Raw genomic sequence first — 16,796 nt, forward strand, 5'->3', positions numbered from 1 at the left:
CTCATCTTCTCTCTCTCCCCTTCTCGTTGCAGCATCCCGGGCTTGGGGCAGTGGCAGAGCGAGCCCTGCTCGGGGGCTGCGATGGAGGGTCCCGTCCTCTGCTCATGGCCGAGCTGTCTTATCAGTGTCCCCAGCCCTAGAAAGTGACAGCTGGCTGGCTTGTGTCAGCCCCTCGGGCACTCACGTATCTCAGTCCGGAGGGTTTAAAATAGCAAATCTCTGCAGCCACACAATAGCTTGGGCTTATATGGGCTCCTGGGGGGAAGGGGGAGCGGCGGAGGGGGCCAGGGCCGCGGCTGCCGAAATAGCAGCTCACAAGTGTTGCATTCCTCGCTGGGCGCCGGGCACATTCCTCCCGGCGCTGCCCGCCCCGGGGTGGGCGCTGGAGCCCCCTTAAAGCCTCCTGCTCCCAAAGAGCATTTCCCAGACGCCCGCCGGCTTCCCCTCAGCTCCCTGGCATCCCTCCGGCGCCCCACGGCAGAGGTAAGGTTGGTGCCCGCTCATGGCATAGGATGCTCCATGGAAGGGCAGTTGTTAAGACCCAAAAGGGATTTGGCTCGGGGTTAATGGTCCTCCCCAGCTGCTTGCACTGGGATGTCTTTCTGCCATGAAGGCATTTCCACGGATAAAGCATCATGATGCTCCTCAGGGTGTTGTGTTTGCAACTTGTCCAATGCCTTTTGAACCACCCCGATGGGTGACAAGGCGGCTGAGAAGGATTTTGGCTGCCCTGGTGCTGGAGGGGTCCCACAGATCCCTATTCCCTGTGTCTCTGGAGGGGACAGGAAGGATGTGATGCCTCTGGGGGAGCCAGGCCAGCCTGGCTTGCTGGCAGCCCATGGGGTGGGTTAGAGGTGGGATGCTCCTGTGCATGGTCTGACCCAGCCAAGTGGGAAGGGAGCAGAGATCTGACCCAAGCTGGAGCAAGCACTGGGAATGAGAGCTCCATGTCTGGGTTTCCTGGAGGAAAGCAGAGACTGCAAAATGTGGAGGATTAACTCAGCCCCAGAGGTGTGACCAGCCAGCCCTAGAGGGGCACCCAGAGACGGATTTTAAGGAGCGGGAGGGATATTTGGAGTATTTAATCCACAGCGAATGATTGGAGATTTTTTCAATAACATGTGCAATGTTTCCTATTTAACTCTATGTCTACTGGGTTCTCATAATTCTTTCAAAACAAGATTTCAAAGCTTTAATGGAAAGGTTTATCTGTTTCTGTGCAAAGGATGGATAAATATCTCCTAGAGCTACTTTCTGGTGTAACATTAGTTTTTCTTGTGTACTCACTTAACAGTCCTGGTTTTGTTGATGTTCCTTGGCAAATTCTCTGTGGGATCTAGTGATGTATGAGAGAGGAGGTGAAAGGAAACGTAGAAATAGGTTTTCACAAATGCGTATTTACACTGTCATGGCCAGGAGGGAGTCTCCACTCTTGTGTCATGAGAGGATCACATGAAATCTTGGGTGCTCAGAGGCCACATAAATGATTTGGCCAAACTCTGGGGGTAGCAGGACCATGACAAACCTGTAGGAAAAGTATGACCAGGAATTGATGTTTGATGGGGAGCAGAGATTGATGGGATGGTGCTGGAGGGGTGTGCTTAGGGCCAAGCCCTGGATGCATCAGAGGGAAGGGAACGATGACGGCAGAAGCAGGTGGTGAACCCGAGGCAGACGGGGCTGAGTTCTGACTTCATTTGTCTCCAAAAAGCACCTTCTGAGTCATTGCTGAGAAGTGAGATTTGACAACCCCCCGGGAGCACACAGGTATGCAGAGGAACCCCTCCTGTAACACATCTTTCCCATGCCTGTGGATTCCAGTCCTGCATTCAGCATCTTGAATAAGCGATCCTGAAGCCTGTCCTACCCATCCTGGGTAATAAATGCCCAACAGATGTAGCCAGGACCAGTTGTTCCCAGACCCCGGCAGCAGCAGAAGTGAAGCGGGTCTGCTCTGGGAACAGGTGGTTTAGCACATGGGGGTTATTTCTAGAGATGCCTTGAGTTCTCCTGCCACATCTCAGCTTTGCTGGGATCTGGCACGAATGCGAGTGGTGGACAGGCTGTGCAGGGGCTTGGACTGATGCTCAGGGCTGCTCCGGGATGCCCAGGGCTGGGGCTGCTCATGGGGCTTGTCTGTGCAGAGCATAGGGTGGAAACAGATGAGGTGGGACGATGAGTAAAGCCCTCGTGGCCATGGCTAGGAGGGAGATGGGTGTGCTGGGGAGATGAGCTGTTTCTGTAGAGTTATTAGACCTGTTGCTAAGTGAGGCTGTGATTTATTCCTTTTAGCTAACCTCAGTCCCAGGGCCAGGACCAGGAGAGAAATGCTCCTGCTGAGCCCAGATCACCCCTTTCCCGAGCACGCTCTGTGTTTGGAGGGCTGGGGTGGGAGGTCTCACCAAGATCTCATGCCGTGGCTTGTGCAGGGCTGTAAATTTGAGATAACAGGATGTCCCTGTAAGTTTCTACATCCCAACCGAGCTAAGAATAGTCAGGAAGAAAAACAAGTTGAGTGTTGGGTTATTTTCCCGTGCCCTGAGCAATCGCAGCACCCCGACAATGGCTGCGGTGACGGGAGCTGCGTGTCCTGGACGTGGCTCCTGACAGCAGTTATCAGTGTGGCATGAGGCTCTGTCTAATCGCCTGTCTCCTATTTGGGGTGAGCTGTGATACTGGACCAGGAGGGGAGGGGGGAGCCTTATCTCTGCCCGGATAACGCTGTCACAGCCTGGCTGGAGACAGCCCAGAGCTCCAAGTGCTTTGGAGAGAGGCAGCATCTCTGTTCCCGTGTCGCGGGCGCTGGAGGACAGGCTGTGCTTGTTCTTATCTCAGCTCCTAACCCTCACTTTTTCCAATCTGCCTTGAATTCTGCTAGATAACCAGGCATGTCGGACTCTGAAGAGGTCGTCGAAGAATATGAGCAGTAAGTGGTGTGGTTTTAAATACCTTTTCTTTCTCCTTATTCCTGATTTCCCGCAGGGTCACAGCATCACTTAGGGTTGCTACTTCAGGGGCACTGGGTCTCGTCGTTACCCCAACACCCAGTGTGAAAGGGCTTTGATGTTTCCTCACCCTGCGCCCACCTGCACTGCTGCTATGGTCATGTTGAGACCCTCAGCAGTGGGAAGTCCTGTGTTAGGAGCTGGATAAGCCTATACACAGCAAGGGACAGTCCCCAAATCAGTGAGAGAGCTGGGAAAAGCTGGAGTCATCAATCTGGTGCAGCTGGGGTCCTACTGCTGCATCCAGAGCATCACTCCCCAAGGCCCAGATTTGAGGGCGACTTTTGCTGGTGAGGGCTGCTGGACCATGAGGTGCATCCTGTAGAGAAGGGGCTCAATATCTGAGCTATGTGGTTATAGGGATCAGTCCAAACACAGCTCCTACTTCTCCTCCACTAGCATAAAATGCAGATCTGAATCCTCTTCTGTTTAAATGCCACAACAGACTCGCATCTCTCAGCAATCAGTCTGACCCCTGTGCCCATCGTCCCCAGGGAACACCCGAGGACAGACTGTGCCTTGCCCTCAAGATCAGGAAAGGACTTTGGGGAGAAGGCGGGACGTGAGATGCCCATTTCTAGCATTGCAGGCCATGGCCACTCGATTGTCTCAAGCTGCAAAATGATGTTGTGCTCTGACACTGTTGAAGTGTCAGTTGAGCACTTCAGCTCCTGCTGTCCCCAGTTCACAGGGTGACCTGGGTCTTGTCCTGTCCCCGCTGCCACCTGACAGCCCACCACGCAGCAACCTGCCCGGCAGTCATTGCCCTTTCCTATGAAAAGGGGAGCCAGCCTTGAGGAAATGTCAGATTCCCCTTTGGCCTCACTGATGGACGCCCGTTGTAGGAGGTCTTGGTAACTCCACAAATGTGTGTTGTGCTTTGCAGGGAGCAGGAAGGTAAGAGGACATGGAGCATCTGCAGCTGCCCCAAGAGTGAATCTAAGAAATGACCAGAGAAACTTCAATAACCTGTGTCTTCTTTCCCTTCCCTCTCTGCCGTGCGCACATGTGCTCTGTGAAGAGGAGTATGTGGAAGAAGGTAGGTGTTTCACTGCCAGTTGCAAGGACCAAGAGACAAGTACTGTTGGTTCAGTGTTTTGCTTGGGTGGGTTGTGGTGGTAAGCTCCTTGACTGCAATGGGCAAATCATAACCAGAAAAGGCAGATGAAACTGTATTCCAGATTATTCCATCTGGAACACCAGTAGGATCAAAACCAGACTGAATTTTCTTGTGATGTCTTACGTCAGAGTGATTCCTTGACTCAAAACGGGTGGAAAAGCTAGATTTGGGTGTTGACAAAGATGTGAGTCAATAATGCAATAGCAGCTGGAGCCTCAGCTGAATGTATATTAATGATGCTCAATCACAAACCTCCAGCTGCCTCAGTCCAATGAAGAAAGACAATGAGATGCTGGAGCATGTCCAGAGAAGGGGAACAGAGCTGGTGAGGGGTCTGGAGCACAAGTCTTGTGAGGAGAGGCTGAGGGAGCTGGGGGTGTTCTGGAGTTCTGGGTGGAGCTGGAGAAAAGGAGGCTGAGGGGAGACCTTCTCGCTCTCTCCAACTCCCTGAAAAGAGGGTGTAGCCAGGGGGGATCGGTCTCTTCTCCCAAGGAACAGCTGATAGGACGAGAGGAAATGGAGTCAAGTTGTGTCAGGAAGGTTCAGGATGGATATTTGGAAAAATTTCTTCACAGAAAGGGTTGTCAAGCCTTGGAACAGGCTGCCCAGGGCAGTGGTGGAGTCACCATCCTTGGAGGTATTTAAAAGCCAGGCAGACGTGGTGCTGAGGGACATGGGTCAGTGGGGGTTTGGGCAGTGCTGGGTTAATGGTTGGACTCGATGATCTGAAAGGTCCCTTCCAACCCAGGCAATTCTATAATTCTATGAAGAAGCAAACCCCACGATGGAGCTGCTCTGGGACACATTTGGGCTGTGCATTTGGGGCTGGGCTTGGGAGCTGGGTTTTGCTGAAGACTCTTGATGCCTTGGGGCTCTGCCAGGCAGCCTGGGCTGCTGCACGGCAAAACCTCCCGAACACTAAAAGCACAGAGAGGCACAAGGGGGAAACCACTGCCGTGCTAGAGTCCTCATCCATGCCATAGCTACACTCCACAGCTTCATGGCGTCCAACTAACCTCTGCACTTATTCCTTTCCCTCCTCCCCGGCTCAGAAGAGGAAGAATGGATAGAGGAAGAAGACGGTAGTTATTGCACCTTTTTTTAATTTCATCTCTCCACTGCTGCTGTGACTATGTCGTGGGTCGGTGTGTCTTTTGCCTCTCCCTGGTTGGGAAATGGTTTTCTTTCATTCTTCCACTTCTCTCTCTTGCTTCTTGCACTCCTGCCCTGCTGTGCTGTGAGCATCTGCTCCTGTGTCTGTGAATGTGTCTCCTACATCTATCAACCAAGTGTGCTCTTGGTTTACTATCTTCTTTTTCTTTCCTTATCTCTTGCTGTGGGACCACAAGTCTTCCCAGGACCTGTGGTCCCCAGCATCGCTCTGACTCCAATGGAGGACTCTTGTGGGGATACTGCTCCCTCCAGTGGAAAAATGCTCCAACAGTGTCATAAATAAGATCGTGAAGGTGCTGAGGGCACATTCTCTAATGCGGCCAGTCTTGTTCTTCACTGTCAAGAGGAGAGCAATAGAAATCACCCCCCCTGATCCTGGGGTATAAGAGCATGATAGCATGAGAGGGAATGAGGGAAAAAAACAGGAGGTGGCTATAAATCCTTTAATTTTATTCTTTTTGCCCTGCCCAAGCACAGAGAGCAGCCCTTGGGTAAAGGTTAGAGCGAAGCCCTTTACTGTCTGAACTCTTCTTTCTCCTTCGGTTGTGTCTTCTCTGGGTCTCTCTCTGGGCTGTCTCCATGTCACAGTTCTCCCGATATCGGGGTCCATAGGGAGTCAGTGGGAGAGGTGGCTGCTGGACTCACGCTGCCTGTTATTCCACAGGTCAGGAAGAACAGGTAGAGGAGGCGGAGGAGGAGACCGAAGAAACCAAGGCAGAAGGTATGTGGTGACTTTTCCAGAGAGCTCCTATGGCTTGGCTGGAGCCATGCTGTGCTTCAGTGGGGTGCCAGGCAGGGTCTGGGATGTCCCCGTGTGACAATGGGCCAGCAGCACAGAGAGGTGGTTCTCTCCAGTAGCTGTGGTTTCCAGAAAGGAGGTATCAAAACCGAGCTGCCCTTTCCTGATCTATCAAGTGCCTTGGCCCTGCAACTATGAGGATAATCGTGGTTTCTGCTGGCTGCTGATCAGTTTGTGTCCAGCACCCTGAAATAATGCCAAAAATGAGTTAAGCCTGTTCCACCAAGAGGTCCCCGTAGACTTAGAGGGAGAATTTCCAGAGCTGGGGTTATGCTCTGCCATGTCTCACCATCCAAAGATCATTGGACTTCATGAGAACTCTTCGGAGCAGACTGGGTTGCCTGATATGTGTCCCTGTGCTGTCACAGCTGGTGGGGCAGAGTGAGATCCCAGCCTGGCATTAGGGTGCTGGGACCCCACTGTGCTGGGGGATGTGGCTGCCTTCACCCAAGGGTGCTCATGTTCTCCCCATTGCTTTTGAAACAGAACAAGAAGAGGAAACGAAAGCACCAGGAGAAGGTACAGCAGAAATGGAGGAGGGGAAATTTTGGTCATTTCAGTCCTGATTCCAGTCCTCCAAACACTGGCCCCACTGGGGGTTTTGGTGTTGAATTAATTTTCTGCTGAAGAGACAGAATCTGTGGTAAATGGGGCAAAGCTACCCTGACCCCCTCCTCTGCCAGGTCTGGGGCAGCAGGAGGCCTGCAGGAGGGATGGCTTTGTGCTGCCTAGGTAAGAAATTCACCAAAAATAGAGGAGAGGATAGTACTATTGCTTTCCCAGCCTGTGCTCTTGCAAAGCTTGTCTGGGTTCCTCCTGGAGAGGACCTGGGGCTTTCCTGGTCTGTCTGTGGGTGAAGGATGTCCATGAGGGACCTGCTCTCTCCCCATTCATCCCAGAGGGATGAATCTGGGTTTTGCAGTGGGGATAAACAGAGGGCAGGGGGAAAGAGCCTGTCTGAACCACCCTGCTGTGTCCATGGGCACAGTGCACAGCAGGGCTGGCCTCCAGGAGCCAAAGCTCTGTGTTTTCCACAGGGGGAGAGGGGGACCGAGAGCAAGAGCCTGGAGAAGGTGAAGTATCCATCCTTGTTCCTCTCTGGGGAGGGAGGGACGTTCCCTTTGCCTGTCTGAGGTGGTGCCAAATGCCCTACTACTCAGCCAGGAGCATCAACATGTGTCTCAGGTGTTGGCACATGGATGGACACCTCACTGCTGGAGGATGATCCATGGTGCAGCCTGGGGGAGAGGGGTAGCTCATCTCAGTGCTGTGGGGTTTGGATCAAGGTGTGAAATCAAATGCCTCTCTGACACTAACCTTGTCTTTGTCTCCTGCTCCTGGGGACCTGCAGGTGAATCAAAGCCAAAGCCCAAGTAAGTGTTGGTGTATTTTCTCTGGGGCAGGGTCTGACTGAGGAGCCGTGCCAGGACACAGGCTCCATGTGATGGGCTTAGCACCATGATCCATAAAGGACAGGAGACAGCGAGGCCTCAAAACCAGGGTGTGGGCTGGCACATGGAGAGAAAAAGGGAGAGAAACAGGCAGGTAAACATGGAATCCAAAGAGAATACCAAGAATGAGGTATTTTGGCAGTTTTGAAGCATTTTGTGTGTTCCCTGGGAAAGCCCAGCTGCCCTGTGGCCCTACAGCTGCTAAAAATCTGTGTGCACACCAGCCTGGGGTACATGGTCCATGGCACAGCCAGGGTCTTGATTCTCTAGTACGCTCCTGGCCGCGGTTGGCATCAGGCAGGCATTGGAGTACCAGCATCCCCAGGATAGGAGCTCCTACCTGAAGGAGCAGGGTCATGAACCATTGCCAGAAACCTGTGGGTCCTCATGGAGCACTGGGATGCTCTAGTTTGGAAGGCAGATCTGTCCTCAGCCGCGATCCCCTCATCCCTTTGTGTCTTTATGTGCCCCTACTGAGCATCTCCTGCCCTCCTTCAAGCTCACAGAGGATGAAGGGATGGTTTCCAGCTCCCTGTGCCAGGTCACACTGGAATACATGGCTCCTCTGTGCTCTTTTGGGTGAGCACAGGAGTGGCTGCCAGCCCCAGGGTGCCTGGCAAAGGGTCATGGCCAAGTTGTCTGCAGCTTGCGGAGTTATTCCAGCCATATGGGTGCCTTGGAGTGCTTCCCAGGAATGCCAGAGGTCTTCCTCTGAGGCTGTCCAGCTGGCAACCTCCAGCAAGCTGCAAAATGTGCTCACTCTGCATCCCTGGGGACTGTGAGGCTCAGAGAGGAGGGCTGGGTAGATCAATGATGGATGAAAGGCACATCCAAGGTATCTGCTGCAGGCTCACCATCTTCCTGCTCACTTTTGGTTGCAGGGTCTTCATGCCAAACCTGGTGCCTCCCAAAATCCCAGATGGCGAGAGACTGGATTTTGATGTGAGTAGTGCACCCAAAGTCAACTCCCACCAGGTGTTCCCCTCGGATCACTCCTCTACAGCCCAGCAGCTCCTGGAGGACTTCACTCCTGGGAGTGTAGAACCATCACTGCTGCTTCTGTCTGGTGCAGGACATTCACCGCAAGCGCATGGAGAAGGACCTGAACGAACTGCAGGCCCTCATTGAAGCCCACTTTGAGAGCAGGAAGAAGGAGGAAGAGGAGCTCATCTCCCTCAAGGACAGGATTGTACGTCTGCAGCCCTCTCCCTCTATTGCTATGGCCACCCTCTCTCCTGCAGGCCAACAGCCGCCATCCCTTCCCCGCAGTCCCAACAAGAAGACATGAGACATCCCATGTCCCTGCAAGACAGAGTCTGGGATTTGAGCCAGATTTTGTACCCAAGTGCCTTGGAAGCCCCTGGCCTGGCTGCTGTGATGCTGCAGGATCCCCTAATGGGGATGCATCTTCCCCCATGGTCACTGCTGTGTGTGCTCCCCTGGGAGACATGAGAGCTGCAGATCTGCCCTTGGGGCTCTCAGGGCTTTTGGGGTCAGGGATGTGTCCCCAGGGACAGAGAGAGGATGCAGATTCCCTGGGGTGTCCGAGCCAATGTCCTCTCCTTCTGCAGGAACGGCGGCGAGCGGAGAGGGCAGAGCAGCAGCGGATTCGCAGCGAGCGGGAGAAGGAGCGCCAAGCCCGCATGGCCGTGAGTCTCCTCCGGGGATGGGGGCTCGGGTGGTCTTGGGTAGGACAAGCCCAACTGTGGAGCACCTGGCAGCATGAGCTGTGTGTTCCATGAGGTCTCCATCCATCCGTTCCTGACACACTTCTGACCCTGGCAGGAAGAAAGAGCCCGCAAAGAGGAAGAGGAGGCACGGAAGAAGGCTGAGGAGGAAGCGCGGAAGAAGAAAGCTTTCTCCAACATGCTGCATTTTGGAGGCTACATGCAGAAGGTGTGATTCTACCCTGTGTGGTTGCAGCGAAGCCAGTGTTGCTCCTAGGAATGGCTTGAGCGTGCTGGCTGGCCCCACAGGGCCATGCATGTTCTCACTGCTGGTAGACTGATTTCTACAAGCAGAAGAACACAGGCCACCACAGCTGGGTCACAGCAGTGGTCAGAGGGCCAAAGTGAGCTGAGAGCTTTGCTTTGCACATGCTGGTCAGGGGAGGTTTAGCCTTGCCTTCAGGGTGTGTCTTGTCCACTATTACCAAAATTTCTTTTCTTTCACATGCTTCTGGAGTTCCAGAAGCGAAGGTCATTTGGGACAGAGTTGGGGCTATGGGTAGAGCAAAAGATTTCCATCTCTCTAATGGACTGATGGTTTTCTCAGTCAGAGAAAAAGGGTGGGAAGAGGCAAACAGAGCGGGAAAAGAAGAAGAAGATCCTCAGCGAACGGCGGAAGCCGCTGAACATCGATCACCTCAATGAAGACAAGCTGAGGTGAGCACAGGCCGCAGGAGGGACCTCCAGGACAGGGGGTCTGCTATGGGTCCCATCTCCTGGGGTAGGATCCTGGGCAAGAGGGGGCTGCCTGTGGCTTGCAGCCCAGACAAGAAGGTGATGGCACAGCTGGGTGATGGGCTGGGACACTCCACCAGGGACGTGGGCTCCGTGGCTCTGCTAGGCCACCACCACCAGGTGCTGCTGACAGCGCCGGCCATCAGAGGGAGCCACGCTCACACGCGTGGGACACGCATGTCCCCATGTCCCCCACCTCACCCATGGTCCACGCATGGGACTGGCTTCACCTCCTGGCCAACACATCTCCGGCTGGGCATGGAGCCTGCAGAGGCCTGTCCTAGGGGAGCAGGCAAGATGGTGGTGTCACTGCCCTGTCCCCTGCAATGAGCTCCCTGTCAGCCACATCCCTCTCCTGCACTGACTCCAGTGGCTCTTCCCGCAGGGAAAAGGCCAAGGAGCTATGGCAAACCATCCGCGATCTGGAGGCTGAGAAATTTGACCTGCAGGAAAAATTCAAGCGGCAGAAATACGAGGTGAGCTGTGAGGTCCTCCATGAGCTTGTTCTCCCTCTGTGTCCCTGCCCGCTCCTGCTGCTCCCCAACTGAGAGAGGAGGTGGGTTGTGTGGGTGACGGTGTGGTAGCAGGACAGTTGGGTGCTTCAGAAAAGGACTCTGTCCACCTTGTGCGCGGGGTGACAAACACCCAAGAGGCACCTCTGAAAGCAAAGCCACTTCTGTCTCCCTTTTGGAGAGGAGCCAGAATCAAACCAACCCCCCCAGCAGTTGTGGCCACCCTGGCAAGGCTCAGCACACAGCTATGAAATGCTGGGGGATGTGGCAGCTGGTGAAAGGGGCTGTGTGGTGGCCCTTGTGACCTCCCAGCTCCTGGGGTCATGCACATTGCACCACAACAGGCTTCCCAGCGTGCACATCACAGCACAGTGCTAAACCCCACAAAAGAATCGCTGGGGAAGAGAGAGCAGTGATGAACCTTCGCCCCAACCCTCGTCCCCAGCCGGGTGTGGGGCATCTTGCCAGGTCTCACCATCTACCTGTGTTTCTCTTGCAGATCAATGTCCTCCGAAACCGCGTTAGTGACCACCAGAAAGTGTAAGTGACCACCTCCCCGGGCAGGCTGAGCATCCTTCCTTGACTTCTCCTGCCCTTCCATCTCCCAGCTCCTCTGGCCCCAATTCCCTCCCTGTGTACCTCCTGGCTCTCTTGCACCCTCACAGAGCCACCTTCTGTCCTTCCCACTCCTGCTCCTGGTCCCACTGGTATCTGGTGTTCATGGACCTGCAGGTGAGCAGCAGCGGATTCGCAGCGAGCGGGAGAAGGAGCGCCAAGCCCGCATGGCCGTGAGTCTCCTCCGGGGATGGGGGCTCGGGTGGTCTTGGGTAGGACAAGCCCAACTGTGGAGCACCTGGCAGCATGAGCTGTGTGTTCCATGAGGTCTCCATCCATCCGTTCCTGACACACTTCTGACCCTGGCAGGAAGAAAGAGCCCGCAAAGAGGAAGAGGAGGCACGGAAGAAGGCTGAGGAGGAAGCGCGGAAGAAGAAAGCTTTCTCCAACATGCTGCATTTTGGAGGCTACATGCAGAAGGTGTGATTCTACCCTGTGTGGTTGCAGCGAAGCCAGTGTTGCTCCTAGGAATGGCTTGAGCATGCTGGCTGGCCCCACAGGGCCATGCATGTTCTCACTGCTGGTAGACTGATTTCTACAAGCAGAAGAACACAGGCCACCACAGCTGGGTCACAGCAGTGGTCAGAGGGCCAAAGTGAGCTGAGAGCTTTGCTTTGCACATGCTGGTCAGGGGAGGTTCAGCCTTGCCTTCAGGGTGTGTCTTGTCCACTATTACCAAAATTTCTTTTCTTTCACATGCTTCTGGAGTTCCAGAAGCGAAGGTCATTTGGGACAGAGTTGGGGCTATGGGTAGAGCAAAAGATTTCCATCTCTCTAATGGACTGATGGTTTTCTCAGTCAGAGAAAAAGGGTGGGAAGAGGCAAACAGAGCGGGAAAAGAAGAAGAAGATCCTCAGCGAACGGCGGAAGCCGCTGAACATCGATCACCTCAATGAAGACAAGCTGAGGTGAGCACAGGCCGCAGGAGGGACCTCCAGGACAGGGGGTCTGCTATGGGTCCCATCTCCTGGGGTAGGATCCTGGGCAAGGGGGGGCTGCCTGTGGCTTGCAGCCCAGACAAGAAGGTGATGGCACAGCTGGGTGATGGGCTGGGACACTCCACCAGGGACGTGGGCTCCGTGGCTCTGCTAGGCCACCACCACCAGGTGCTGCTGACAGCGCCGGCCATCAGAGGGAGCCACGCTCACACGCGTGGGACACGCATGTCCCCATGTCCCCCACCTCACCCATGGTCCACGCATGGGACTGGCTTCACCTCCTGGCCAACACATCTCCGGCTGGGCATGGAGCCTGCAGAGGCCTGTCCTAGGGGAGCAGGCAAGATGGTGGCGTCACTGCCCTGTCCCCTGCAATGAGCTCCCTGTCAGCCACATCCCTCTCCTGCACTGACTCCAGTGGCTCTTCCCGCAGGGAAAAGGCCAAGGAGCTATGGCAAACCATCCGCGATCTGGAGGCTGAGAAATTTGACCTGCAGGAAAAATTCAAGCGGCAGAAATACGAGGTGAGCTGTGAGGTCCTCCATGAGCTTGTTCTCCCTCTGTGTCCCTGCCCGCTCCTGCTGCTCCCCAACTGAGAGAGGAGGTGGGTTGTGTGGGTGACGGTGTGGTAGCAGGACAGTTGGGTGCTTCAGAAAAGGACTCTGTCCACCTTGTGCGCGGGGTGACAAACACCCAAGAGGCACCTCTGAAAGCAAAGCCACTTCTGTCTCCCTTTTGGAGAGGAGCCAGAATCAAACCAACCCCCCCAGCAGTTGTGGCCACCCTGGCAAGGCTCAGCACACAGCTATGAAATGCTGGGGGATGTGGCAGCTGGTGAAAGGGGCTGTGTGGTGGCCCTTGTGACCTCCCAGCTCCTGGGGTCATGCACATTGCACCACAACAGGCTTCCCAGCGTGCACATCACAGCACAGTGCTAAACCCCACACAAGAACCGCTGGGGAAGAAAGAGCAGTGATGGACCTTCGCCCCAACCCTCGTCCCCAGCCGGGTGTGGGGCATCTTGCCAGGCCTCACCATCTACCTGTATATCTCTTGCAGATCAATGTCCTCCGAAACCGCGTTAGTGACCACCAGAAAGTGTAAGTGACCACCTCCCCGGGCAGGCTGAGCATCCTTCCTTGACTTCTCCTGCCCTTCCATCTCCCAGCTCCTCTGGCCCCAATTCCCTCCCTGTGTACCTCCTGGCTCTCTTGCACCCTCACAGAGCCACCTTCTGTCCTTCCCACTCCTGCTCCTGGTCCCACTGGTATCTGGTGTTCATGGACCTGCAGGCCTGGCCCTGGGACTTCAGACCATGCTGCTCTGCCCCCATTGACAGACCTCCATTGCCTCCCACCTCCAGCAGCTTCCCCCAGCCCCAGAGACCCCAGATGGGCCCATCTCTGCATGTGGACCCTTGTGTCCTGCGGGGTCCTGCCAGCCTCCAGCTGTCCCCATCCCTGCAGTGTCTCTGGCCAGCATTTCAGAGAAGGTGCTGGAGATCCCAGCTCTGGCCCTAGGACTTCAGATCATGTTGCTCTGCCCCATTGACAGACCCCCATTGCCTCCCACCTCCAGCAGCTTCCCCCTGCCCCAGAGACCCCAGATGGGCCCACCTCTGCATATGGACCCTTGTGTCCTGTGGGGTCCTGCCAGCCTCCAGCTGCCCCCATCCCTGCAGTGTCTCTGGCCGGCATTTCAGAGAAGGTGCTGGAGATCCCAGCTTGTGCAGGAGGGGAGATCTCACAGGCTGTGGGAGTTGTGTAGCCCTGCAAAGTCAGGGGAACCTGTCCCCGTGCCGATGTCCCCTGCACAGGACTGGGGGACCTTTCATAGGAGGATGGAAATGGGTAGTTAACCCCCATTTTTGGGAGCACCATGCTGCTCTTGCATCCCCATGCCACCCTGCTGTCTCCCATGAGGAGCTCAGCCTGCCCAGTGTGTCAGGTAGCAGCATCTCCCACCCGCTTACACCAAATCTCTCTTCTCTTCTGCCCCAACATGGCCTGTTACTGCAGCAAAGGGTGAGTATGTGTGTTTTCCAAGTGCTGTGTGTCCCCCACTGCACGTGTACTGCATGGATGCCGGGGTCCGTCAGGCCAGTGGTAGGGCTGAGGGAGGAGGCATTGCCAGGGATTGGCAGCCAAAGCTGCGTTGGCAACTCGGAGTGACATGCCAGAAATGTCCTTCACTGTCCACCCCAGCCTCCTCCTCTTCCTCTCTGCTGATCCACACCCAGAGCAGTGCCTGTAACCCTGATTCTGGTTAAGCAGAATGATGTGATGGGTCATGGCTAACAGCTTCACAGCTTCTGGTTTGTGGGAGAAGGATCTTGCAGCCGTTGTTATCCCGCCACAGTCAGAGACCCAATTTGTTGATTCTTCTCTAAAGGATCCTTTGGAGGGAAAAGCATGGAAAGGGAATTGGGGCTCCTTAGAAACACCCAGCAAAATGCATGAGCTTGTTCCAATAGTCCCAAAATGCATAGACTGGCTCAGGTCTCAAGGTTTTACCTGGGGCCACTGAAGACCTTCCCCACAGGGCAGTGAGCATCAACCAGAGATGGCTCGGTCCTCTTTGCAGGACCACTGATAGACCCACCTTGTCCTTCTTTTCACGATCACTATTGCCTTTTTGCACGTGCTTCTTTGCTTCCCTTCCAGGTCAAAGGCTGCCCGTGGGAAGACCATGGTGGGTGGCCGGTGGAAATAGATGACTCAGAAGGCCCAGGAGGCTCAGCCACAGAGAGGTGTATTGCCTTTTGGTTGGCCAGCTGGCTTCCCCGTGCTGTGGAGCCCGCACCGCGCGCCCACCCACCCTCCCACCGCATGGAGCTTGTAAAGACCTTGTTGCCGGCAGAGCGCTGTCTGGGTGGGCAGATGCTTTGCAAGGTGCCGTCTCCACACCCTCAGCTGATGTTGTGTCTGTAAATAAAGAGAACCGTGAGGGGGTGCGGGTGTTGTCTCCATCCTGCATCTCCAAGCCCAGAGGAGACAGGCACAGGACAGTCTCAGCAGAGCTCAACTGAGCAGGCGCCTTCACACACCCGCTCCCTGGGGTGCAAGAGGACGCAGCAACCATACAGGACCTCCTGAATAACATGTCCCCTTGCCTCACAGCATCTCACACCTGCAGTCCCCAGGAGGTTTTGTAACAGACCTCAGTGGTCTGACCTGCTTTTCCTGCTGCAGTCTGGGGCAATCCTAGTTATGGCCACTGTAGTGCCTGCTTTTGCTGTACCAGAGACCCTCTCGTTCCTCTCTGTGTCAGGGTTGGACCTGTGGGACAGCAGGGATAGGGGCACAGCTTCCAAGTGTCTTGGTCCATGGATTAGACACAAACCTTGCTTCCAGGCAATTTTCATTCCTATGTCTACCTCTTCTTAAAGGGCCCAGACCAACTGCATTTACCTTCTCTCCATGTTTTTGAGAGCATTCAACGAAGACTTGAGATGAATAAGTGTGGAGAGACCATTTATCTGTCTTTTCAGGGGTGCAGACCTCTTTCATCTAGCTGTAGGCATCTCTGTAGTGCGCTCCCACATGCAATGCCCACAGGGGCACATCAGCTGCATAATCCTGAGTGTTCCTGGTGCATGGATCTGGACTGTGAGCCAGCAGAAGACACTGGGCTTGAATGACCATGGGGCAAGCTGTCCCTTGATGTTGTTAAACAGCACCTGTGAGGCATTTTCCAGAGCAGTGGGGAGGGGATGGATGCACAGGGTGGTAGATCTTCAAAGGCTTCTTGTCTCTTGGCAAGACATTTTGCCTCCCCTCTTGCTGGGGCTGCCTGTCCTCTCCATCCTGCAGGTTTGTCCCTTGTCCTGCCTGTTGGATGACGGTGTGTTTTGCCTACTTCAACACACACCATCAGGTTTTGGGGAACAAGGCTCTGGGAAGCCTCAGCTTCAGTGAGGCAGCAAGTGGAGGGTAACCAGCCCCCTATCACCCTCCTCCTCAAAAACCAGGTGTGGAGGGATGAACCTGATCCCTTACTGGGATAAAAGGGGAGAGCTCGGGAGGGGGGAAGTGCTGGGACATGGAATACCCAGAGAGTGGCTGAGTGAAGCTCTGGCAAGTGATATTTCCACCCTGCTTGATGCATGGCCCTGGGAGAGAGAGAGGTGTTCATGGCAGAAAGGTCCATGTGGCTTGGAAAAAAGATATCCCCCTTTTCCAGACTCTGAAAGTCCACCCTCAGAACCTTCCTGGCAGGCAAAGGCAGGGCCCTGCCGGTGCCGGTGCCGGTGCCCGCTGCCGCAGAGAGGCACTGCAGCCGCTCTGCCCGTCCCTGCGGGGCTGGCAGCGCCCAGGGTGGGGGTACGAGGCACTCCCTGCTTCCCACAGCGCTGCCTGTCTCGGCAGCGCGCTGGCCCCCCGCCAGCCCCTGCCCTGCGCGCCGGGCCCGAAACCTGCGCCCTCCCTCCCCGCCCGGCGCCCGGTGCCACAGCCGTGCCAGAAGAGCCGAGTCAGCACCCAGCCCTGACACCGACCCTCCCCAGCGCCCTCTCCCACCCGTGTCCCTGGCTTTCCGTGGTGAGTGGGCGTCTGCTGGCTGCAGGAATCCCCTGAGACGTGGCAGAGTGCTCTGGGACCTTCTGCGGGGTCTTACGGGGTGCTGGCATCACCCCAAGTGTTGCATGGGGCTGCGTGATGATTGCGATGGCGCGGTACGTTGTGCCAAGGTTTGCTGGAGCGTGGTGCAGGGCTGGTGAGCAG

The 16,796-nt window shown here is 55.4% G+C and overlaps 1 protein-coding gene across 7 annotated transcripts; it reads left to right on the top strand.

The window, feature by feature from the left end:
- Positions 1-342: 342 nt before the first annotated feature.
- On the top strand, positions 343-15,028 carry TNNT2 (troponin T type 2 (cardiac)). Of its 7 annotated transcripts, XM_014946317.1 has the most exons (19): positions 348-483; positions 2,879-2,926; positions 3,892-3,902; positions 4,027-4,044; positions 5,178-5,207; positions 5,963-6,019; positions 6,584-6,616; positions 7,135-7,170; positions 7,449-7,470; positions 8,430-8,490; positions 8,621-8,737; positions 9,120-9,143; positions 11,257-11,310; positions 11,447-11,557; positions 11,936-12,045; positions 12,509-12,599; positions 13,135-13,175; positions 14,094-14,099; positions 14,739-15,028. In XM_014946317.1, the coding sequence occupies exons 2-19, from the start codon at positions 2,889-2,891 to the stop codon at positions 14,785-14,787; spliced, it is 909 nt and encodes a 302-aa protein (XP_014801803.1). In that variant the 5' UTR covers positions 348-483; positions 2,879-2,888; the 3' UTR covers positions 14,788-15,028. The 7 variants fall into 7 exon arrangements, with proteins under 7 accessions (XP_014801809.1, XP_014801806.1, XP_014801811.1 ...); XM_014946323.1 differs by lacking the exon at positions 7,135-7,170 and having other exon boundaries at positions 343-483; XM_014946320.1 differs by lacking the exons at positions 11,257-11,310; positions 11,447-11,557; positions 11,936-12,045; positions 12,509-12,599 and adding exons at positions 9,334-9,444; positions 9,823-9,932; positions 10,396-10,486 and having other exon boundaries at positions 346-483; positions 9,120-9,197.
- Positions 15,029-16,796: the final 1,768 nt, after the last annotated feature.

The sequence above is a fragment of the Calidris pugnax genome, unplaced genomic scaffold (genome assembly GCF_001431845.1).
Source record: "Calidris pugnax isolate Ruff unplaced genomic scaffold, ASM143184v1 scaffold116, whole genome shotgun sequence".
In the NCBI taxonomy this organism is placed as follows: Eukaryota; Metazoa; Chordata; class Aves; order Charadriiformes; family Scolopacidae; genus Calidris; species Calidris pugnax.

Bases quoted from the DNA above. Each gene is read 5' to 3' on its own strand.
- TNNT2 (XM_014946320.1), top strand. From the start codon at position 2,889: ATGTCGGACTCTGAAGAGGTCGTCGAAGAATATGAGCA. The intron at 9,198-9,333 runs GTGAGTCTCCTC...TGACCCTGGCAG, and splicing joins AGCGCCAAGCCCGCATGGCC to GAAGAAAGAGCCCGCAAAGA. The intron at 9,933-10,395 runs GTGAGCACAGGC...CTCTTCCCGCAG, and splicing joins CTCAATGAAGACAAGCTGAG to GGAAAAGGCCAAGGAGCTAT.